The 25198-nt window shown below is 36.9% G+C and overlaps 2 protein-coding genes across 2 annotated transcripts; both read right to left on the bottom strand.

Annotated features, from left to right (window-relative positions):
- Positions 1-1580: 1580 nt before the first annotated feature.
- Positions 1581-20094, bottom strand: LOC132562831 (DNA-directed primase/polymerase protein-like). The gene is made up of 14 exons (XM_060227604.1): positions 20039-20094; positions 18263-18346; positions 16437-16515; positions 16168-16268; positions 14296-14342; positions 11663-11754; positions 10539-10612; positions 10190-10263; positions 9086-9406; positions 7888-8356; positions 6381-6478; positions 4302-4497; positions 3269-3351; positions 1581-2023 (listed from the first exon to the last, which is right to left on the bottom strand). The coding sequence occupies exons 1-14, from the start codon at positions 20092-20094 to the stop codon at positions 1581-1583; spliced, it is 2217 nt and encodes a 738-aa protein (XP_060083587.1).
- A 1844-nt stretch (positions 20095-21938) lies between these two features.
- LOC132562832 (proline-rich protein 36-like) lies at positions 21939-23629 on the bottom strand. The gene is made up of 2 exons (XM_060227605.1): positions 23011-23629; positions 21939-22468 (listed from the first exon to the last, which is right to left on the bottom strand). Exons 1-2 carry the CDS (start codon positions 23627-23629, stop codon positions 21939-21941), a joined length of 1149 nt encoding a protein of 382 aa, XP_060083588.1.
- Between the last annotated feature and the right edge of the window lie 1569 nt (positions 23630-25198).

The following is a 25198-nucleotide window of genomic DNA, read 5'->3' on the forward strand; positions in this document are numbered from 1 at the left end:
TTCTTACAAGTTCTCTTCCGGAATTCATCAGCAAAACCACTTCTGTCTCTCTAGATCATAGAGATGATATTAGTTTGGGAGTAAAATCACAAAATAGACTATATATACTATAAGTGTTGAGCTTATGAATCTGGTGGAGAAGTTGTGAGAATTGTAATGGTGTTTTATTAGCAATACTTGACTGTGATCATACATACATATATATACTGCTATAAAATAGACCTAGGAAACACCAGTCAGCCTCTATTTGGGAGTCTTTTGTTTCAACGCCAAGCAGTTCAGACCCTAAAGTCCCATTATGAAGCCGTTATTTCACAATTAATTTGATTGAGAACAGCTGGATTTATAGCCAGATTTTGAAGCATTGTAGGTTTTGAGTAAGTGTATCTCAGTTTGATGACGCCATGTGTCTTCTTAATACTTATTTGTTTTTACTGTTAAATCCAAGAATATTACACAAAATATGAGGAGTGTCCTACATCAGTGCAGTACCACCTACTGTACAGGACAGAGTCCTACATCAGTGCAGTACCACCTACTGTACAGGACAGCGTCCTACATCAGTGCAGTACCACTTACTGTACAGGACAGAGTCCTACATCAGTGTAGTACCACCAGATTGCATGTACAGGACAGAGTCCTACATCAGTGTAGTACCACCAGATTGCATTTACTAGTAAATGAACAGTATCCAACTGAGATATATTGGTTAAGTCCATAAATTGTTAAGTGTTTTTTTACAGTCTCTGGAGACAACTCGTGGCAAGTGAAATATAATCAGTGTGAAATGACAGCTTTTCAGTAATGGAATTCAGTGCAGATCTGATGACTTCAATCAATTAGATCTGTTACAGTAATAAAATATCTCCACAAGTTCAATATCGTTATTTTATTTTTCACTCAGTTAAAACAGCTGTACAGCTGTTAAAACAATTTCACCTCTATTCTTCTAAACTTTTCAGTCAAGAAAGAAATGGAACTAGTACATCATCATTCATGTTAAGTACTCTGAAAGGTACCTGGATCACAGGGCTTAACCCCTTTACTCCATGGAATCAATACAAAATTGTCATTTTGCATCAATGTAATTTTTAGCCCTTTTCTGCCAATATTTTTGGTCATCAATATATATATATATATATATATACCGTATATATATATATAAAGGCGAAGTGCGCTTATGGCATACAATGGCGTCAGTCAACTTTTTCATACAAATCGCTGGTTATCATAAATGACATTAACAAGTGTCTAAAGGGCTGCTAAACCTGATATCTTATTCTTATCTCCATATCATTGTTTAACCTGAAGTCTGAAGAAAAGAAACCCAAATAATGATTTGGAGACATGTCAGCGATATGAACAAACAACAGTGTGTTTCTAGAGTGACTAAACTAGAAAGCCTGACCAGGAATACTATACATGTATACTATTTATAATGGTTTCAGTTATAATTTACATGAATTGTAATACAACAGACTAGGCAAGCAGTGTTTATGATAAATATTAAAGAGTAATTATTGAGTTCTTTCATGCTGAAAAAGAATTCTGTACTAGATAGAAATTTAGTTCTGTGAATGTTATACATTGATAGCTGTGAGGAGGTCATCGTCCCCATCCCAGCAGTCCTCGTCATCCTGACTCCCTATTGTATTATTTGTCGTAGTCGATATTCCACAAACTCCACTGTCATCAGTATCGTCTGCATTCAAAGTCACAACACACCTTTCTGGAGTTCCACCTGTCTTTTTATTTTGATCCATTGCATTGTGTGTCATTCTGGCTGGACCAGGTTTATACACCACACTTGAATCATTTGTAGATCTATTAACACACGGACTTACATAACTGATCATTTCAGATTTCTGTCCAGTCCAAGAATTGACTTCAGTAACATCAGTGAGTGAACTTTCCATATCAATAACAGCTTTAAGACATTCTTGATCATCCACCTCTCCCTCAAGGTCAATTTCTGACTCATCAAAAAAGCTTGAAGGGAGCACCTCTCTGGGCAAAGGGTAGTCTGAAAAAGACAGATTAATCCTCATAAAAAACAGGATTGAATACTAAACAAGAGACCCATAGGTCCTGTATCACTCACCTGATTTAGTTTGCTGATACTGATTTTAATAAGAGAAAAGTATTTAAAACACTTGTATCTATTTCTCCATAATATGTTTAACTCTCCTCAAAAGGAGGTTAGATGCAGCTGTTTGTAAATAAGTTCTCTTCACTTCCAACATCATAAACATTTTAATTAATTTGCTGTGTCTACTATTTGCCCCTAGCCCAATGGATCAAAATCCACTGTTCATACACAACTGATCCCTTTTTCCCAAGCATGGTTCAGAATCCAGGCATTCCTACAAATGAACAAGATAGATTTTTTGAAAAAATTGAGCTCTCCCCATGCTCCAGATCAAATCTAGACAATATCCTGCAATTCCTGAAGAATAAAAGAGATTTTAAAGAAATTGATAGGTTTTCTGTATTGAGCCCCAACCATCTGATCCCAGGGCCCATAGACCCATTTACACAAAACTGATTTTCCGTCACCCAAGCATGCTTCAGGCCAAATCTAGACTAGATCCTGTGATTCCTGAAGAACTAGATAGATTTTAAAGAAATTGATAGATTTTCTGTAATGGGCCCCACCCCACTAGCCTCAAGACCCATCGCTGATACAAAACTGATTTTTCCTTTACCCAAGCATGCTGCAGACCAAATTTGGGCAACATCCTGGAATTCCGGAAGAGCAAGACAGATTTTAAAGAAATTGTGGTTTTCTCTATCTGACCCCAGGGGGCTGAGACCCACTGTTTATACAAAACAGGTTTACGGTTTTCCCAAGGATGCTTTCAGAATGCCTGGCTTCAGCCCAAAGAGTTTCCTTTGTGTCCTGTGTGATGCGCACACCAAACCTAAGGGAAGACATTATTTCCTCGGTGACAAAAATCAAACATATAGAAATTATCTATAGGAAACATTCTTTATAAATGTAAAACCAGACAATGTCACATGCCACAAATGTCACCTACAGATTTATAATTTCATTTTTATAATTCAAGTTTTTTGCATGAAGTTTTGCTGACTTATCATCAATCAAGTCACAAGAAGTGTACCAGATCATCCACGACTGACAAAAGGAACGATGATTGACAAAGTGCCAACTAGATGCTTCCCCTAAACTTTAAGTTTTTGCTTCATAGGAAAACACACAAACTGGTCTGAAAAAGAGTTTAAAATTTATGAATCTGATAAACCATACCTGGCGACTTGAAATTCTGCATCTTACAGACGGGATCATGACATTTCTGGTAGTATACTGCCTTCTTCAGGTCAGCAATCAACCTGGAAGTACAATTTAAACCTGAAATCCTGAAACAAGGTATGTCTATACTGTATTCTACTGTCTTCTAATGGTTATCAACATGTTTCAGCCTTAAAGGCTGGTGTACATGTAGTTGAGTTACGATAGAGGTTGTGTGATTATAACGAGAGATCTATGTTGTAATCACAAGACCTCACTTCAGGAGTTGGTGCTCTTCTTTATAGTTTAATTATTCAAACAAACATACCGTTTTGATACTTTACAAACAAATGTATAGTTTCAATATTTTTACAAGCAAACATTTCAATATTATAACTCTTCCAAATAGGCAGATTCTTAACGTTTAAACCTCCCACATATAGATCATTCAAAGTTTGTCTCAATATAAATTTTAAAATCAAGGATGATTAAACAATGCCATGTAACCAACACAATTTTTACTAAAAAAATATCACACATGTTACAAGACAATGTTTATGATGTTCTACATGTTTTGGAGACAATATCATGATGACACTCTGTGACCTACATGTTTTGGAGACAATATCATGATGACCTCTGTCACCTACATGTTTTGGAGACAATATCATGATGACCTCTGTCACCTACATGTTTTGGAGACAATATCATGATGACCTCTGTCACCTACATGTTTTGGAGACAATATCATGATGACCTCTGTGACCTACATGTTTTGGAGACAATATCATGATGACACTCTGTGACCTACATGTTTTGGAGACAATATCATGATGACCTCTGTGACCTACATGTTTTGGAGACAATATCATGATGACCTCTGTGACCTACATGTTTTGGAGACAATATCATGATGACCTCTGTGACCTACATGTTTTGGAGACAATATCATGATGACCTCTGTGACCTACATGTTTTGGAGACAATATCATGATGACCTCTGTGACCTACATGTTTTGGAAACAATATCATGATGACCTCTGTGACCTACATAATGTTGTTGCTCTTGTGAGGACGCCCAATATTTTCACACCATCGGTTCCTGCAAATTTCATACACAATTATCTCCCCTTCTGAAAAGTATGTCCAGTGACGGATCTGTCCTTTGGTTCCATTTCTTTGTACATAGGATGTGATGTATTTATCCAGTTCTGGATACGGAGAATGATGATGTCCATCCAAAGTGTCTGAAAGTATAGTTGTTCCCTTTGTTTTTATCCTCCTCAAAAACATCGTGAAAGCAAAGCTTTTACTAATCAAACCACAATCACCTTTATCATGTCTGCCATCAGACTTAGTACTGACCTAAAAACAGTCTCATTTATTATGTGACTCTGCCATCAGACTTAGTACTGACCTAAAAACAGTCATTTATTATGTGATTCTGCCATCAGACTTAGTACTGACCTAAAAACAGTCTCATTTATTATGTGACTCTGCCATCAGACTTAGTACTGACCTAAAAACAGTCTCATTTATTATGTGACTCTGCCATCAGACTTAGTACTGACCTAAAAACAGTCTCATTTATTATGTGACTCTGCCATCAGACTTAGTACTGACCTAAAAACAGTCATTTATTATGTGACTCTGCCATCAGACTTAGTACTGACCTAAAAACAGTCTCATTTATTATGTGACTCTGCCATCAGACTTAGTACTGACCTAAAAACAGTCTCATTTATACTGACCTAAAAACAGTCTCATTTATTATGTGACTCTGCCATCAGACTTAGTACTGACCTAAAAACAGTCGTTTATTATGTGACCCTGCCATAAGACTTAGTACTGACCCAAAAACAGTCTCATTTATTATGTGACCCTGCTTTAAGGCTTATTTCTGACCGAACCATGAACCACAATCTCCTCTATCACGTGACTCTGCCATCAGGCTCAGTACTGACCTAAAAACAGTCTCATTTATTATGTGACCCTGCCAACCAGACTTTAGGAGCAGCTAGTACTGACATGCCCATCGATGATATTTTTGCTCATTAGACTACCCCATTATAAAGGTTTAAACAAAATTGAAAAAAATAGATGCTTGCTAAAATTCAGAATAATATTTTTGCATTGTGTTGGAGATAACTATTTTGGAAGTCTCGAATCTGTGTCTACACACCAAAAACTAGCTTTACATGAAGTAAAACTTCCTTAGTGTTTACACGAGGTCTTGTTGCCAAGGTGTTGCAGGTTGGAATTTGGTGAAATATATGTAATTTGTTACCATGGCAATAACGTTAATCTTAAGACAGGTGTTCAGAAATAAATTCATTCTACAAAGTTGTAGTGTTAGGTTGGAATTAGAAGTATTTTCACATTTTCAACATTTTTAAGTTGGCAAATCAGGGGAAATTTTACACAATTTTTATTTCTCTACTATTAATGTTATTGTTATGTCATTCATAAATATATATACATGTAAGGGTATATTTTCCTAACCAATCTGCCATACCTGAATATCACAAATATGACCCATAATTTCATGAAAAAATGAAATTAACCGTTTCCTGCTACCTTAGTACTAACTGAACAACAATCTCATTTATCCTGTGACCTTGCCATCAGACTTAGTACTGACCTAACAACAACCTCCTTTATCCTGTGACCTTGCCATCAGACTTAGTACTGATCTAACAACAACCTCCTTTATCCTGTGACCTTGCCATCAGACTTAGTACTGACCTAACAACAACCTCCTTTATCCTGTCACCTTGCCATCAGACTTAGTACTGATCTAACAACAACCTCCTTTATCCTGTGACCTTGCCATCAGACTTAGTACTGACCTAACAACAACCTCCTTTATCCTGTGACCTTGCCATCAGACTTAGTACTGATCTAACAACAACCTCCTTTATCCTGTCACCTTGCCATCAGACTTAGTACTGACCTAACAACAACCTCCTTTATCCTGTGACCTTGCTATAAGGACTAGTATTGACTGAACTATGATCACCTTTATCCTGTCCTGTGACCTTGCTATAAGGACGAGTTCTGACTGAACTATGATCACCTTTATCCTGTCCTGTGACCTTGCCATTGCTATCGTATTATTAAATTGTAATACCTGCAATCTCTTGTCTGTCATCTTTTTGATGACCCACTGATGAACGAGACTGAATCCGCTCACTGTCAAATGATAGAATTCTTGTATCAGGCTGGTATCTGAAGAAGTAACAGTGAAAATTATAATCAGACTGTTGTGTCAAAACCCACTTTCTAATACAAATCATTTATTGAAAATGCAACAATTTATCGAGATTATCATACTATCAAGATATATACATCATAAATAAAGGTAATGATAATTTAAGAAAAGACATGACATTCCTTTCTTCTGACATACCAAGATACCATAGTGTGTATTTTTTCAATTCCTCACAAGACAACATTTGCTAGGAACAACAGTATCAGTGAAATTGATGAATGTCCTCGTAAAGACTTTAACAAAGGGCAATATTCTGTTATTAAGGAGTTTCAGACCATGAATTGGATACATGGTACATCCTCCTTGTATGACCAAGTATACACCAAATTTTTGATACAAGCAAAGCTAAAGCTCATGACATAAAATTTTTAACAACGGTGAAAACTTTCTAAATTAAGGGGTTAAAGGCCCTGAATTTTATATATAGCACATTCTTTTAGTATGTAATGTAAACATCACATTTCATTATCCTAGTATAATGCAGGCCAAGTTATACTTCAGACATTTAAAAAAATTATTGAAGGGTAGTAACTCTGTAATTGAGGGGTCAAGGGCCCTGATTTTGGTAAAATGCATATTCTCCTAGTATGACCAATGTATACACCAAGTTTCATTATCCTAGTTTCATGCAAATAATTCAACGTTAATATCGCGACATGAAATTTGAATAAAGGACAATAACTTTGTAATTAAGGAGTTGTGGGCCCTGAATTTTGTACACTGCACATTGTCTAGGTATGATTAAAGTATATACTAAATTTCAATAACCTACTGTAAATACAAGCAAAATTATGCTCTTGACACAAAATTTAAACAAAGGGCAATAACTCTGTAATAGAGGGGTCGAGGGCCTTGACTTTGGTTTTAAAATAGGAAAATATACCAATAAGTACACAAGTAATTTGAAAGATTTGTAGAGTTCTTCTTGATGAATAGCAACAATGAAATTTGCTTAAGGATATGAGAACATCCAATTAACCAGGAATGACAGGAGTGACAATTCTGAAATTTCAGTGTTATAGATGAAAAATGTCCTGTAAGATTTGATTATGTTACTGTGAAAGTCATCTTAAAATCACTTTCTTTACTTGTTAACCTGCCAATATACTGAATTTGTACAAGGGTAAACGTTAACCAATGATCAAATGAAAAATTTTCATTTTCTCTCAGCATTAAATTCATCCCAATAAACACCAAAATGTTCAGCTTCAACACCCAGTTCTAGCCCAATTTTTATTTTCACCCAAAAGGCACAAAGTTTCCCTGATTACAGTACAATAGCTGCCTTAGCTTCACCTAACATACCACTGTATGTAAGATGGCTGTCAACTCATGCTTTTTCCTACAATTATTATGTAATACTCACTGTACATTTGCAACAAGGGAGTCCATGAATATATGTTTGTCTTTATCCGATTGATCCTCTGTCAGCCTGCAGCTGGTATTCTGGTTGGGACCTTCTGTCAGCCTGCAGCTGGTATTCTGGTTGGGACCTTCTGTCAGCCTGCAGCTGGTATTCTGGTTGGGACCTTCTGTCAGCCTGCAGCTGGTATTCTGGCTGGGACCTTCTGTCAGCCTGCAACTGGTATTCTGGCTGGGACCTTCTGTCTGCCTCTGCCTGGAACTCTGGCTGGGACTTTCTGTCGACCTCTGCCTGGTTCCCTGGTTGGGACCTTCTGTCGACCTCTGCCTGGTTCCCTGGTTGGGACCTTCTGTCGACCTCTGCCTGGTAGGTGTTGGGTTGTACAAATTATCAGATGATAGAACCAGTGGGTTGTCTTTTCCCAGCTTACGAGACAAGTAGAGTCGAAAGTTCCTGTTCTTTGTATACACACCTTCATAATCAATATACAGAATTATTGTCTCTCCATACCAAAATTATATGAAGGATTATTATCAATACTTCAGAGAAAATTCATATCATCAATCAGATATTCGCTCTGATTTGAATGGGTGACTTCTCTCATCATTTTGGAGCATATCACTCCTTCAGCTTTTGATATACGCACACTGGATCTTAAAAAATTCACATTACAGTGTATAGAATAAAACTTGTTAGATGGAGTGACCATGTAGTCATCAAAACAACTTGCTCAAATCTTCTACTGGTTGTGTTATAAGAACTTCTATTCTACTGACATTACCAACCAGACAAAAATGTTCTGAAATACATTAGTGTTTTATACTGTAATTCACTTAGATTTTCCAAATACTTGCATACCCACCTCTTCACACATATTTGCAAATATATGATTTCCTGAAAGCTGGTCAAGAAATGACTAAAAATTTGTGAATGATGGTCTATTAGGGACCTGTATCAATAACTGAATCAAAATGGATGCAATCCACTTATTTTCATACAAATAACCGCTAGGGATTTGAACACTCATATAAATCCTATGCAAATTATAGGTGATTTACAGTAATACATGTTAAATCCTTCAAAGTAGATCAGTTTTATTCCCCTAAAATTTACCATTCAGTTATATACTATAGAGATAGCAGTCATTATGAAACTTAAATATGTTCAACTGACTTGTACATAGAGAGAAATTTAGAATTACCTAGATCACAGAACCACACATCCTCTCCTTCCTTGTTTTTCACCATCAGGGACTCCAGCTCTGTAGTTGTAACACCCTCCGGCAATTCTCTCTTTTTCTCTGTATGACCTTTACCATGCCTGACCTGTGTGTGACCTTTACCAAGCCTGAGTGCCTCAATATCCTCCAAGTTAGGAGTTGTAACACCCTCCGGCAGTTCCTTGGTCTCCTCTTTGTGACCTTGACCATACATAAATGTCTCATTCTCCAACAACAGGTTTTCCTTGTCATTCCCATTACAATGTTTCCTCAACTCTCCAGCCATAAAATGAACAAAATTTCCTGAAATATAACACAGGTTAACAAATTGTTTTTTTTCCTGTCAAATATGACTTTGTTCTGTTAACAATATTTCATACAAAAACTTTTTCACACAGTTGTATATCAAAACGATCTAGAACTGAAATACCTAAAAACTCATTTAGAAATTTTAGCTAAAACGGGCTGCAACTAGAATTCTATACAATTACATACCTTGGAATTTCTGCTTTGACATTCCTAAATTACCAAGTTCCAACCCATAAATATCAGAATAGGCACATATGGTTGTATCTCTCAACTGGCTATGTTTGCCTGATTTTTTAAAATGCAAACTAACTGAAAAAGAAATCTAAAAGTTTGTATCTATTTCTCTTATAAACCTCCATCTCTTCATTACCAGGGAGTCAGCAGAACAGACTGCACTAAAATACCTGTCATTTCTACAGGATTTTAAAGAATTTGTTTTATTTCAATATTGGGCTCTGCACCTCCAGTCCCAAGGTAAAGATCAAGAGTGTATTCAAAACTTGTTCTCCTCCATCCAAGAATGCTTCAGACCGACCAAATTGGGACAAAATACACACATTCCTACATAAGAAGAAGGAATTTAAAGAATCTGATCAATTTTTCTTATTGAGACCCGCCCCTCCTGTCCCAGGAGACCAAGACCCGCTGTTAACCTCTTTACCCTAGGATATTACAGACCTAATTGGGACAGAATCTTGACATTCCTACCAGAGAAGAATTTGCTCCATATCTTTTTTGTTCATCAAGAACTCACTATTAAATTACTGAAGAAAGTACCTGCATGTATGTTATCTCTAAAGGCTACTCCCGGAATCAGGTACAGCAGATGTCGACTGAATTTCCTATCAGTGCTGAAAGACGAATCACTCAATATCAATCAATCAATTATATAAACCAATATTCAATTACTCAATAGACAATCACTTTTCTGCCTATACATCTTTACAAAGTCAATGTTGCCATGGATACTGGACTCAAAGTTACAAACATGGAAGTAGTTATCTCAAATCCTCATATACTTTCACTGTTGGAAGTTATATATAATGTGTATCAGAGAGGAAAATCTTTGAATTGTTAGGCAGAGACAGATTAACTGGAACTCTAATCAGGTTTATCTAAATATTACCTGGCTTCTAGGTCCAGAATTCTTCTCCTGTCACAGCTGATCCCAAACTTCTGTTGTAACCAGTAATTGACATACTGAAAGTACATTTACCAGAAGGGACAATAATGGTTTAAAGGAACATTCTGCCATCACAATCATTTCCTTTTATGTTGTTTGACTATATTCTTCAGGACTTCTCCTGATTATATCCTATAATAACATTTTGTATTAACCATGATGGTTTGAACCATGATCAAAATAGTAAAATAGTGAAATGTGGCCCCTTCTCTGACTCCAAGAGAATCCTTCAACACATTTTCAGAGTACTTCCCTATGCCTTTTTATGCTAGTAAATAACAACTTTGTTTGGGGTAGGAATTTCTAAGCAGGGTTTAATAACCACATTTTGTCTGGGGTAGGAATTTCTTTCCTTAGCAAGGATTATAGTCTCATTTTGTCTGGGGTAGGAATTTCTTAGCGAGGATTATAGTCTCATTTTGTCTGGGGTAGGAATTTCCTCGCATGGTTTACAGACTCATTAACAATCAGATTCATTTTGAAGCAGGTGTCTCCATGATATTGCTGGTTCCTTGTTGAATATCATTGATAGGCCTCTATCCTAGCAATACACTCACAATTTTTGTCAGTGAGAAGATGTGTGAAGATTTCAATATATTTGACCTCCAACATTGACAGTAGGTCAAGGTCAATCATTTGAAAAAATTGGTACCCCTTTTTGCAAGCATGCTACAGACCTAGTATCAGTACCTGGGGACCTTTGGTTTTTGAGAAGTTGTTTGAGCATTTAACACATCTGAGCCTTGTGATCTTTAAAAAGCAGTTCAAGGGTATTTGTATGAAGATTTTAACATCTTTGAAAACTTGATACCTTTTCATCTTGACATGATATGAACCAAAAATCAGTATCCTGGACATTTTAGTTACTAAAAGAAGTTGTTTGAATATCTTAACACATTTGACGTGTGTGACCTTGAAGTGGTCAAGGTTACTCATTGGACCAAAACTGGTAACCCTTCTTCCTACCGTGCTACAGACCAAATATCAGTACAGGCCTTTCATGGGACACCATCCACTAATATAAGCTCACTGATATTCACGATATTGAATAAAATCTATAATCTCACCTTGATAAAGACCTCTACCATATGATTGCCATCTCTGCCGGGATTGTATTCCTTCAGAAACTCCAAGTCAAAGTAGAGTTTACAAACAGAATCTGTTAAACAGATCAGTTACAGTGTCTATATTAATACATGGAAAATGAAACATAGTACCACTTTCAACCTATAATCCCTACAGTTACCTGAGATCAGCAATAATGATTACAGTGGTTAAAGGGCAGCTTTCAAGTGTCATGAATTAGAAATTGTGACAATGAATATCGTAAGCCAGTGTCAATACCTGCATACCATCAAAACTGTCATCCTATACTGATAATTCTTACAAATGTATTTCCAGTGGGAAATAAACACTATGCTCAAAAATGCAATTTTTCCATCAAATATACAATAAAATGAACTTTTTCCGCATGAAGAAATACAAAACCCATATTCATTTTGTTAATAAAAACACTTAAAACATGCTTCTATCCATGAAGCGCATTTTATTCTGCCATACCAGTTTGTTGAAAAGAAGATGTTTGAAATTTAAGTTAATTTGACCCATTCTGGCCCTGCCCATCAGCCCCTGGGGGACAGTCAGGATCAAAATGGGCATACCATCAAGCCGTCATCCTTCACTCATAATTCTAACCAAGTTTGAAACATTTCCAATGGAAATCAAACAAATCATGCTCAAAAATCTAGTTTTTCCGTATAAACTGTAGTAAACTTTACCTCATCTCATGGGGAATAGAGACCTTGGACCATGAAATTCACAATTTTAGTAAAGCACCTTAAGATGCTTCCATCCATAAAGAGCATTTGATTCTACCATATCTGGGTGCTGAGAAGAAGATTTTTGAAATATGAGTCAATCTGACCCTTTTTGGCCTCACCTATCAGCCCCTGGGGTTCAATACGGGCATACCATCAAGCCGTCATCCTGAGCTCATAATTCTAACCAAGTTTAAAATGTTTCCAATGGAAATCATGTTACAAAATGGCCTCTCTGACTGCCATATTGAAGTTTTGACGAGGTCGAAAAAAACAACACTTTGTTGGCTACCTTTCCTTAAAATTCCCACCAATTGGCACCAGTGGAACTGAGAAGAAGTTTGAAATATGTTTTTCAAGATGGCAGCCATCTTGGATTTCAAACATACCCCGAAAAATAACAACAGTTGGTCAGGACCATCTCAGGATCATTTCATGCAAGTTTGAGCTCAATCCCAGTGGTGAAACTTTGAGGTTTTGAAGTTTGAAATGTCAAAAGTTTACACATGGCAAACGACAGACGGATGAAGCAAGATGACTATAGGTCATTGATATCGGATCAGTGGTTTTTGAGAAGAAGTTGAAATGTTAAATTTGTTACGGATGCACAATGCCGGGGGCAATCGTAATAGGTCACCACGAGACTTTGTCTGAGGTGACCTAATAAAGTTAAAGCAGCATGACTGTTTTCAACTCTTTATGTCCAGCAATATCATATACATGTCACCTAACTTTTGAGGGGCTCAGTGGTAAACAGGTGGTGTTAATTCATTTCTTCATACCCATCAAATATATATAAATACAAGTATATCCAGGTACAGTATTTTCTGGGTTATAAGTTGCATTGACATTCAATATTCAAAATTTCAATGATTTTTAAAAATTTTTATCCACATATTAGCCACATCAGAAATATAAGCTGCACCCTTTCTTACAACGTGGTAACCGTTATGTTGACCAAAGTTCGTTGATATATCAGGCAATGGAAGGCAATTTATCAAAATCGTCATTGAAACATTCTATAAAAGTTTGCAAATGAATTATACACGATAATTCTTTCATTTCATTGATAAAAAGCCTAAAAGAGCAATTATCAAACTCGTTTGGCTTGGGATTCTTCAAGGATTGTCTACACACAGATATAGGGCCTGACGTTATGTATGGTTTAGTTATATTACGTGATCATTTCTTGTAAGTTACACGAAGTCATTCTTATCGTAAACAAGCATGGCAGTCATTCTAGATCTTCACCTTAAACCTGATGACCTATCGATCCCAGGATGCAACAGGCTATTGTAAACATCTGCTATGGCTTCCATAGCAACCACGAAAGTTCAGAAGATATTACAGTGATTCATATTAAAAGGTATGATTAATTAAATCCAGGAGAATGTTATTATTATTTCAATTTTAAAAATCATCCTGTATACGATTGCAAATGGCGGTTCTAGATGATCTGTTCCAGTCACAAACAAGTGATGGACAGATAATTGTAAAAACTTGGTACTGTCATTTTTTTTTTACCCTGCTGATTTTGTTTTCATCCACATATAAGACACACGCCTGACCGCGATGGTAAACAGGAGCAGCTAATAATCTTGGAAATACAATATAGTAGTGAAGATCTCAAATGTTTCCATGGACCAAGCAAGTTTCTTACATCTTTGTGAAATTTCAGAAAAAATATGGAAGATGCAGGAAATGACAAAATGTCTACAGCTTGCAAATATTGTTTTCTTTTTTTGTCCTTGTTTTTACCAGATAAGGAGTTAGGACTTTAGAAATTCTTAGGTGGACAAGTGTAGCGTGATTGATATTCCTAAGAAATTCCCCAGTATATGTTCTCGGTATATAGTGCTATAAAAAGAACATATATCACTAACTTTCTGGTATGACTTCATAGTGATGTCGACTGCTTTTCTTCAGCTGCCTGAAATGGAAAAGAACACTTTGACAGTAACAAGGTGAACAAGTAAACTAAACAGAAATCATGGTGACTTACTGTGAATTCATTGATTTTTGTGGAGGCTTTATTTTCCTTCATACATGGGTACTCATAATAAATGAATTAATATGTCCACATACTGTAACATGAGACGTCAGAGATGAGTTATGCTGCCCGAATGGGACAAAATTTTAGTATGAATAATAACAAAGGGCAATAACAGTTATAATTCTTATGCACTGCCCTCCTACTCATTGAGATCTACCTACCTATGAAGATTCGTGTTGATACCTCTTATAGTTTTAATGTAATGCTCTGGACAAAATTTATGTATGAAAAATAACAAAGGGCAATAACTCCTAAATTATGCAAAAGAGTGTAATGGTTCTGGTGCACTTTTCCTTCTTAAGATTTATTGACTTATGTGTTTTATGTTGATACCTTTTATAGTTTTTGTATCTTGCTTCGAACAAAATTATGATGGACAAATGGACAAACACAGACAAAGAGGCGTCTTTATGCTCTCCCTTATAATTAATCACATAGTCAAATGTCCACAAAATTGCAGATTTTTCAGAAAAACCTCACAAATTGAGTCCCACGAAAATCTCTGATTTTACAGTATATTTTATACATTCATGTAATGCTCAAATTGTATACAAAGTATACAAAAATACAAAGTCGGACTTCCATTATCACAGTAACGGTGATAATGATGTTGCAATTGCAAAGACCATGTATTCTGGAACTACAGAATTTATTGTTGACAATATCTTTTATGAAGAAACCAAAAGACCTTAGATTGATAATTCAGCCTAAGTAGACCAGCTGAGACTAGAAGTATCTAACCATTTTATTTTCCTGTACACTTCCTGATCAGGAATGTACTTAACAATTCAATTATCACATATATACATGTACATGCACTCATCTGCTTGTCTTGATGAGTGGAATTTGCCTATAGTCCGTCACAAGATATATACTAATAAATTAAAGTGTCTACCTAACTACTTACACATTGCTTTTGTAAGACATTGCTTTTGTAAGACATTGCTTTTGTAAGACATTGCTTTAGTAAGACATTGCTTTTGTAAGACATTGCTTTTGTAAGACATTGCTTTTCAAATTTATAGAATTCCAGCACATACACATGTGAGTTTGTGCCTTCAAACGTAAACAAAACAAGTGTTTCATTGACAGTGATAATAATACCTATTTCTGTGGTAGAGTAGGAGAGTTCCGAGTTATCAGGATGTATATTACATTTGTTTTTTTACTTGTCAACAGAAGAAAAACAAAAACACTTGCCAAGAGACATTAAACTTGAAAAAACCAGTTACCAAAATTATCTTTTGCAAACGTTGTTCTAAAAATATATCTCAATTTGCCACGAAGGATTGCCTCTCAGAGATGTCAGTGATGTATGTGCTATATCAAATATCCCTTAACGATGTTTGGTGTTTACACAAGCTCTATCTTTGGACATTGTTTCATTGTGTCTTTATGAGTAAACAGACTGTTGGTAACAGTTTTAGCAAAATGTTCACCACATATCAACAAATGATTCACATCTGCGCTGAATGAATAATGATACACAATGTATGAGAACTTAATGCTTTGTTTTGAAAAATTCTGATGTAAATTTTCTGGACTAGTGAATTCCTTGTCCACATGAATACTTTTAACCAGGCTACTAGTTTTTGCTATGCCTCAATATGTATCTATATTTAAAAGTGATCTTATCAAAAGTTTCTGTGGTGCTGGAATCACCAGCATTTACATACTCCTTATGTAAACATGTCGTAAATACCTGTAGTAATGCCAGAACACAGGGTATGATGTCACCAAATACTGTCTCTGTCCACTTTCTGACCCAAGGATCTCGCTTTCAAATGCAAACACATGTAAATCCTGAAAATTGTTGAAGACAATTTGTACATGGAGTTTTTATATGATGGAATTTACAACCATCTTAAGTTTATCAGAAAAAAATGCCTCACACGAATTTAAATGTTGAACAAAGATGTTAAATACATGTATTGAATAATTCATTGGATCAGTATTGTGATCAATACCTACAGCTGCTTGGCTCCTTGCATATAGAAAAGCATCTTGTTGTCTGAAGAATGTCTTCCATTTCACAGACGGGCCCAATATCCTAAAAGTTGAAAAACAATTTAATACAGTTTCAATGGGCATCTAAAAATGAGGAAAAGAATTTTATGAAAAATGGACAAACAGCGTGCCTTGGTCAATATAGATCTGCTGCCAACTGCACATTTTAATGAACTAGAGCACTGACAGGACAAGAAGGGAAACATCATTTTAGTTATCGATAGAATAAGTGGCAGAGGTTGATGATGGCAATCTCTGTATAAAGAGGATAGTAGAGGACGTTGATGGCAATGTGTTGGTGTACTATCTGTATAAAGAGAATAGTAAAGGACGTTGATGGCAATGTGTTGGTGTACTATCTGTATAAAGAGGATAGTAGAGGACGTTGATGGCAATGTGTTGGTGTACTCTCTGTATAAAGAGAATAGTAAAGGACGTTGATGGCAATGTGTTGGTGTACTATCTGTATAAAGAGGATAGTAGAGGACGTTGATGGCAATGTGTTGGTGTACTATCTGTATAAAGAGGATAGTAGAGGACGTTGATGGCAATGTGTTGGTGTACTATCTGTATAAAGAGGATAGTAGAGGACGTTGATGGCAATGTGTTGGTGTATTCTCTGTATAAAGAGAATAGTAAAGGACGTTGATGGCAATGTGTTGGTGTACTATCTGTATAAAGAGGATAGTAGAGGACGTTGATGGCAATGTGTTGGTGTACTATCTGTATAAAGAGAATAGTAGAGGACGTTGATGGCAATGTGTTGGTGTACTATCTGTATAAAGAGAATAGTAAAGGACGTTGATGGCAATGTGTTGGTGTACTCTCTGTATAAAGAGGATAGTAGAGGACGTTGATAGCAATGTGTTGGTGTACTATCTGTATATAGAGAATAGTAAAGGACGTTGATGGCAATGTGTTGGTGTACTATCTGTATAAAGAGGATAGTAGAGGACGTTGATGGCAATGTGTTGGTGTACTATCTGTATAAAGAGGATAGTAGAGGACGTTGATGGCAATGTGTTGGTGTACTATCTGTATAAAGAGGATAGTAGAGGACGTTGATGGCAATGTGTTGGTGTACTATCTGTATAAAGAGGATAGTAGAGGACGTTGATGGCAATGTGTTGGTGTACTATCTGTATAAAGAGGATAGTAGAGGACGTTGATGGCAATGTGTTGGTGTACTATCTGTATAAAGAGGATAGTAGAGGACGTTGATGGCAATGTGTTGGTGTACTATCTGTATAAAGAGGATAGTAGAGGACGTTGATGGCAATGTGTTGGTGTACTATCTGTATAAAGAGGATAGTAGAGGACGTTGATGGCAATGTGTTGGTGTACTATCTGTATAAAGAGGATAGTAGAGGACGTTGATGGCAATGTGTTGGTGTACTATCTGTATAAAGAGGATAGTAGAGGACGTTGATGGCAATGTGTTGGTGTACTATCTGTATAAAGAGGATAGTAGAGGACGTTGATAGCAATGTGTTGGTGTACTATCTGTATAAAGAGGATAGTAGAGGACGTTGATGGCAATGTGTTGGTGTACTCTCTGTATATACAAGTATGATTTGAAAGTACATTCATCTTGTTTGGTGTGTTGGAGTATGGAACATTATCTGTTAATGAATTTTTGACATTTGATATCATCAACTTATTCAATTGATCAGAACTCCAATTACCACATGTGGATTAAAATAATAAACTATACGTGTAATTAACAACAATTATAGCAACTGAACAATTTGTGTATAAATATATCAAGGTTAGTTTCAGCAATAACATACGTCTGTTTAAATGTTTCAGGTATCTTCTCAATTCGTTGTTTCTTCACTTGCTCATCTACAGCAGCCTGTAACTTTGACCATTGTCTGAAATATGTATTTTATAAATGTAGTGTGAATCTTTGGGGAAAAAACACCAAACTAGGAATTTTTTTTATTAATAGTTGCAATAATTTTCTCCCTCCCAATTTCTATTTAAAATAAAAATTTTCTGGTAGAAAAATATATGCTTTACCACCTTAAGAGACAGAAAATGCGTTAACGATCTGGAATCCTGCTTCTTCAATTCTACATGTATATATAACTGTCATCATAGAAAAAATAGTTCTGATCTTAGCAAAAAATGTGAGAGACTTTGGTTGTCATTTATCTACAGGTTGTTTAAGAATTTGCAGGAAAATTAGAATATAAAAACATATGGAATACAATATTCACATCCATGCTGATGTTGTAAGATACAGTGTACAACTGATACATCTAAATACCTGTACACTGTATATCCGATTACAACACATAGGCACTCAATCACAAGAAATCCAATGTTTTTATGTATAAATGTATGAAATGGCAAGTCCTTCTATTACTTCATTTGTGTTCATTTAGCACATGTATGTATACCTGATCATCACGCCATCATCAATGTCAAATATACATCAAAATTGATGACATTATCAATTTGCAACATGAAACTTCAAAAGGAAGGAGCCAACGTCAGGTATAAGTAAGAGGGTGTTAGGTTAGTACTTCGCTGTGAGTATGGATACCCTCGAGGTTTGCAGGGTGATTACACAAAGACTAAGAAGTATATACGAAGAGGCTAATAATCACAACATACTCACGCGTTACAGATATTAAGAGGGTGTTGACTTTATTGTCGGCTAGTTTCACCCCTGTTGCAGAGGCTTCTTTAGGACCTACCAGAAGCCTCTGTGACAGAGGCGAAACTAGTCAAAATAGGGATTTTTTTTTAAATTTGGCTTAAGCAATTTATTTGCTCATGTTTTTTATACACTATAACAATATATAGGTTTTTTAGTTACAATAAAATATTCCACTTTAAATCAAGGCAACACAGAACAAAACCAGGATCCTAAGAGAATTGTCTGCCCCCACACTACTCTTTACATTTAGAGTAGACACTGTTTGTCAAAGCAACACTGTGATGTGATATACCATGTGACCGGTCACATCTTTAAATTTCTCACTCATGCGTAATGAGTAGCTTCCACTGCCTTAGGTACAGGACATACTTATTTCCATTATTGTCACACTGCAGATACAACACATAAAGGCAGAGCACGTAAAACATTCAAGAACAGTATGTCTTAAAGTTTTATAAACTGTATTGTATGTCTTATTTAGTGAAACTGTGCAAGTCTTTTAATTAATGTTATATGTATCAGTTTAATAGCCCATAGGAGCTAGTGTTGTTTTAATAGCTCAGAAGAGCTAATGTTGTTTTAATAGCCCAGAAGAGCTGATGTTGTTTTAATAACTCATAAGAGCTGATGTTGTTTTAATAGCTCATAACAGCTAATGTTGTTTTAATAGCCCAGAAGAGCTGATGCTTTACTGTTTTAATGCACCGACTTTAACTTAGTGCTATATATATTATGATGTAACAGAATTTAGCAAAACCCAAATCGTGGCCAAACCCTTTTCAATTTTAACTAGCATATGTAATTGATTTAATTAACTTTTGTCAATGATATTCTCTCGGCAATTCTGATGATGTACTTAACCGCATACAACCAGTGTGCATATACACAACACCTTTACCGTTTTTGTTTTCCGCCATAAAAGCTGGATAAGCCACCAGTAATTAATTCTGACATGTTGAATATTACATGGAATCTATGTAAACATATACGAAGAATTTATGGTCGCTTTGTTGGTGTAATAAGGCTAGACGGAAGCTCGTAGTTCATGTTTATATCGTTGTGTGATGTTGTTTACAAGTTTCTCTTGCCGCCATTTTTTAAACGAAATCAGACTCGTACAAATGTTTTATACTCCCGTAGGAAACAAGCGCCTGCAACGACGAAGTTGAGGTCTCTTTGGTCAGTTATTAATTGCATATGTATAAGCCTGACTTAGATTACTACAGTCGAATGGCGCATGTCTTCAATTCTCTTTTACGTTTCGGTAGTCCTAGTTTAGTGAATGTATCTTTATTGACATGTCAGCTTACACAAGCTTTCACGTGATGCAGGTTGATATGTCATAATTTCTTGTGTGATATCACGGACTTATATACACATGTGTATATAAGTCCGTGGTGATATGAAGTTCCATGTGCCCGATGGATGTGCCTGGTGGTTTCGTTTTTCCGCCATACTTTCTTGGGATCGACCATGAATTACGCTGAGGTATATGTAGTCGATGGTGGAGAAGAGACCGAGTACGATGAAATACACAAACTACGCCAAACCACACAAACATATCCAAACTAATTAAAAACTACCAAATCCTTTCCTAAATTACCTAAAACCACCCATAAATACCCAAAACTCGGTAAGATATATCCAAATATGTTTCAGCGCTAAAATATGCATCTTTGAAATTTAAAACAGTTTTCTATTGTCAATGAACTGGTGGTTTAATCTGCTAAACACTTAAATTTTGCATGATCATATAGTATAAAGCTATAATTAATGTTAAACATTAACATTTGGCGATCATTAAACATGGTGCGCTTCTGTGGAGTTTCGCGTAATTAAATGATGTCTCGACATTGGTTTTGGAACGTTATGTATTTCGGAGAGGCCCATTTTGTCGATCTGTATCACGTGAACTATTGACCTGCGTGACCTAACACCCGGATGATTTTGGTTGCTGTAACATATTACGGTTCCCAATTCCAGAAAGAATAACAGTTAAATCGATTCCTCATAAAAGATGGGGTTATATTTCATTGGCAAATTTGTGTACATTACGAATACTTCACATTTCTACATGTCAAACTTCCTTCCAGAAGTAATAAAATAACACATCAACCCATCCTTGGATGCCAGTGTTTTGCTGTCGTCTATCAAGTGAATAAAATTTTACCATGAATAAAAGAGCCCTTGCAAGTTTTGGCTATGAAAATCCAAACATGCACATCTTGCACTGAAAAATTGTTGATTTCAAAATAACTTTTAATGTCATTATGACTCCTTTCTGATTTTAGTTAACTAACCAGTTGTAGACCGACAGAGGGGGAACTTCTAAATAGTTTGTAGTATGAAAAGGAAGGCAAGAAATATACCTCTTTTGAGAGAAATAAGCGAACAATAAAAACTAGAATCTGATCCTTTAGAAAAGTAACATACATAAATAGAGATGTCCACCATTTTCGCCCAATGTTCTTTTCGCAAGGATATCATTCGGTTCAATTGGTGATTTTGAGTTATACACGAGTATTTCTGGGCCACTGTAAGTTATCTCATGCATCCCTGTAATTTATTGATGTCATCAGAAATGGGAGTGCAGTCACATGTCCGATACACATGTCGGTCATTTAAGGCAGAGACGTATACATACGTCTCTGTTTAAGGTAAGGGCATTTGGGGTCGGATCTGTAGGTATTTAAAAAAATATTTGTTTCGTCGGTCATTTTTCTGAATTAAATCCTTTAGTTTGAACACATCTCAATTCGTGGACATAGCTGGTGAGATACGTTTTAAGGGACCCGAAACTAATACGGGAGGGAGAGAAGGTACAGGGATGTTGGGATGGAGAGAGGGAAAAGGGATGTTGGGATGGAAAGAGGGAAAAGGGATGTTGGGAGGGAGAGAAGGTACAGGGATGTTGGGATGGAGAGAGGGAAAAGGGATGTTGGGAAGGAAAGAAGGTACAGGATGTTGGGAGGGAGAGAGGGTAAGGAATGTTGGGAGGGAGAGAAGGTAAGGAATGTTGGGAGGGAGAGAAGGTAAAGGGATGTTGGGAGGGAGAGAAAGTGAAGGGATGTTGGGAGGGAGAGAAGGTAAGGAATGTTGGGAGGGAGAGAAGGTAAAGGAATATTGGGAGGGAGAGAAGGTAAAGGAATGTTGGGAGGGAGAGAAAGTGAAGGGATGTTGGGAGGGAGAGAAGGTAAAGGAATGTTGGGAGGGAGAGAAAGTAAAGGGATGTTGGGATGGAGAGAAAGTAAAGGGATGTTGGGAGGGAGAGAAGGTAAAGGGATGTTGGGAGGGAGAGAAGGTAAAGGAATGTTGGGAGGGAGAGAAAGTGAAGGGATGTTGGGAGGGAGAGAAGGTAAAGGGATGTTGGGAGGGAGAGAAGGTAAAGGAGTGTTGGGAGGGAGAGAAAGTGAAGGGATGTTGGGAGGGAGAGAGGGAAAAGGGATGTTGGGAGGGAGAGAAGGTACAGGGATGTTGGGATGGAGAGAGGGAAAAGGGATGTTGGGAGGGAGAGAAAGTGAAGGGATGTTGGGATGGAGAGAGGGAAAAGGGATGTTGGGAAGGAAAGAAGGTACAGGATGTTGGGAGGGAGAGAGGGTAAAGGGATGTTGGGAGGGAGAGAGGGTAAAGGAATGTTGGGAAGGAGAGAAAGTGAAGGGATGTTGGGAGGGAGAGAAAGTGAAGGGATGTTGGGAGGGAGAGAAGGCAAAGGAATGTTGGGAGGGAGAGAAGGTAAGGAATGTTGGGAGGGAGAGAAGGTAAAGGGATGTTGGGATGGAAAGAGGGTAAAGGGATGTTGGGAGGGAGAGAAGGTAAAGGGATGTTGGGAGGGAGAGAAGGTACATGGATGTTGGGAGGGAGAGAAGGTACAGGGATGTTGGGAGGGAGAGAGGGTAAAGGGATGTTGGGAGGGAGAGAAGGTAAAGGAATGTTGGGAGGGAGAGAAGGTAAAGGAATGTTGGGAGGGAGAGAAGGTAAGGAATGTTGGGAGGGAGAGAAGGTAAAGGAATGTTGGAAGGGAGAGAAGGTAAGGAATGTTGGGAGGGAGAGAAGGTAAAGGGATGTTGGGAGGGAGAGAAGGTAAAGGGATGTTGGGAGGGAGAGAAAGTGAAGGGATGTTGGGAGGGAGAGAAGGTAAAGGAATGTTGGGAGGGAGAGAAAGTGAAGGGATGTTGGGAGGGAGAGAGGGTAAAGGAATGTTGGGAGGGAGAGAAGGTAAAGGAATGTTGAGAGGGAGAGAAAGTAAGGAATGTTGGGAGGGAGAGAAGGTAAGGAATGTTGGGATGGAGAGAAAGTGAAGGGATGTTGGGAGGGAGAGAAGGTAAAGGGATGTTGGGAGGGAGAGAAGGTAAAGGGATGTTGGGAGGGAGAGAAAGTGAAGGGATGTTGGGAGGGAGAGAAGGTAAAGGAATGTTGGGAGGGAGAGAAAGTGAAGGGATGTTGGGAGGGAGAGAGGGTAAAGGAATGTTGGGAGGGAGAGAAGGTACATGGATGTTGGGATGGAGAGAGGGTAAAGGAATGTTGGGAGGGAGAGAAGGTAAAGGGATGTTGGGAGGGAGAGAAAGTGAAGGGATGTTGGGAGGGAGAGAAGGTAAAGGAATGTTGGGAGGGAGAGAAAGTGAAGGGATGTTGGGAGGGAGAGAAGGTAAAGGAATGTTGGGAGGGAGAGAAAGTGAAGGGATGTTGGGAGGGAGAGAAAGTGAAGGGATGGTTGGAGGGAGAGAAGGTAAAGGGATGTTGGGAGGGAGAGAAGGTAAAGGGATGTTGGGAGGGAGAGAAAGTGAAGGGATGGTTGATATCTATTGAAAAATTGAGCCATTATTAGAGTAGACTCGTGGGCTGCGAAAGAATGGCCATGAATGAGAACAGTTGAAACACAAAGGTAGAGAAATTAATTCTAAGTACATGAATCAGTACAGAACAAAGTCCAAACAGGTGAATCAAATTCCTTGAAGTCCAAGCAGAAGGATCTAAGATATATTATACATCCAAATAAGACATCTGATGTCCTATATATATTGTATCATTGGAATAAAACATGAACATAGATTGCTCCTTGAATAAATGATAAATTGGCTTGTCACGGCGATACGGTACGAAAGAAACAGGACAGTAAGAAAGCAGCGTTGATTAATGTAGCTCTCTGTATCGGAGATCCTGGTCAGAAAGGACATATATCTACAGTGGAGATATTTGGTCGCGAAAAAAAGGACCGACGTGCGCGAGGCTGTTGTCCGAGTGAATGTGGTCACAATGATGAGGCTACCGTTTACAATTACAGCTATAGAAACTGAATTGTTTATGTTGAATAATGACGATTTATTGTAAAAAAAAAAAAAAAAAAATCAGCGTTTAAACCCCTTTAGTACATTTCTGTGTTAAGGAAGTATTCCTATGAGAAGTAAAAAAGCAAATATTAAACTTGTTTTATGATGAAGATTTTGAGAAATGTTTAATATTAGAAAGGAGAGTTAAAGCAAAAAATCAATATATTGCTACACTACCTTTTCCAGTACAGGCGTCAGAATATGTATACCAGGAAATAATTAATTTTCATAAATTGTTCTTAAATTTTCCTCTTTTTAACAGACGTTCCCCGTTCTTTTCGCTACAACCGTTTTATAAATAACTTTTTGTCTTTCATTACAAGATATGAATACATTTATGATTGTTGGATATTAAGAAAAAATAATTCGAAAAATGCAGTTTTCATTTTCTTTAACGAGCTTTAAACTGCATAGCAATAAAAAAAATGTAAATGTTCCAAAAAGTCCTAAATCCTTTATTTGACTATCATCTAGTATTATACTTAAAAAACCTTTATATTTGGATAGAGAAATTTTCAGTGATACTTTTCATGATTTAAAAAAGAGAGGGTCACTGTGCTTTATTTTTGCAAATTTCACCCAAAAACAGTTTTCTAACATCAGGAAACAAACAGAATTATTTGTTTCCGGGTCCTAAAATCCGGGGCAATGGTCCACCAAGTCAGAATTCACGTATTTGAAATGTGTGATTTGTGGTGATAATTCATGCAAAATTTAGTTGAAATCTACCC

The sequence above is a fragment of the Ylistrum balloti genome, unplaced genomic scaffold (assembly GCF_031769215.1).
Source record: "Ylistrum balloti isolate Yb309-2 unplaced genomic scaffold, AGI_CSIRO_Ybal_v1 Utg371528, whole genome shotgun sequence".
NCBI lineage: Eukaryota > Metazoa > Mollusca > Bivalvia > Pectinida > Pectinidae > Ylistrum > Ylistrum balloti.

Bases quoted from the DNA above. Each gene is read 5' to 3' on its own strand.
- LOC132562831 (XM_060227604.1), bottom strand. From the start codon at position 20,094: ATGTCAGAATTAATTACTGGTGGCTTATCCAGCTTTTATGGCGGAAAA. The intron at 18,347-20,038 runs GTAAAGGTGTTG...TACATATTTCAG, and splicing joins TATGGCGGAAAACAAAAACG to ACAATGGTCAAAGTTACAGG. The intron at 16,269-16,436 runs GTAGGTATTGAT...AACAATTTTCAG, and splicing joins ATGCAAGGAGCCAAGCAGCT to GATTTACATGTGTTTGCATT.
- LOC132562832 (XM_060227605.1), bottom strand. From the start codon at position 23,629: ATGTACCTTCTCTCCCTCCCAACATTCCTTTACCCTCTCTCCCTCCCA. The intron at 22,469-23,010 runs GTACCTTCTCTC...ACATCCCTTCAC, and splicing joins CTCTCCCTCCCAACATCCCT to TTTCTCTCCCTCCCAACATT.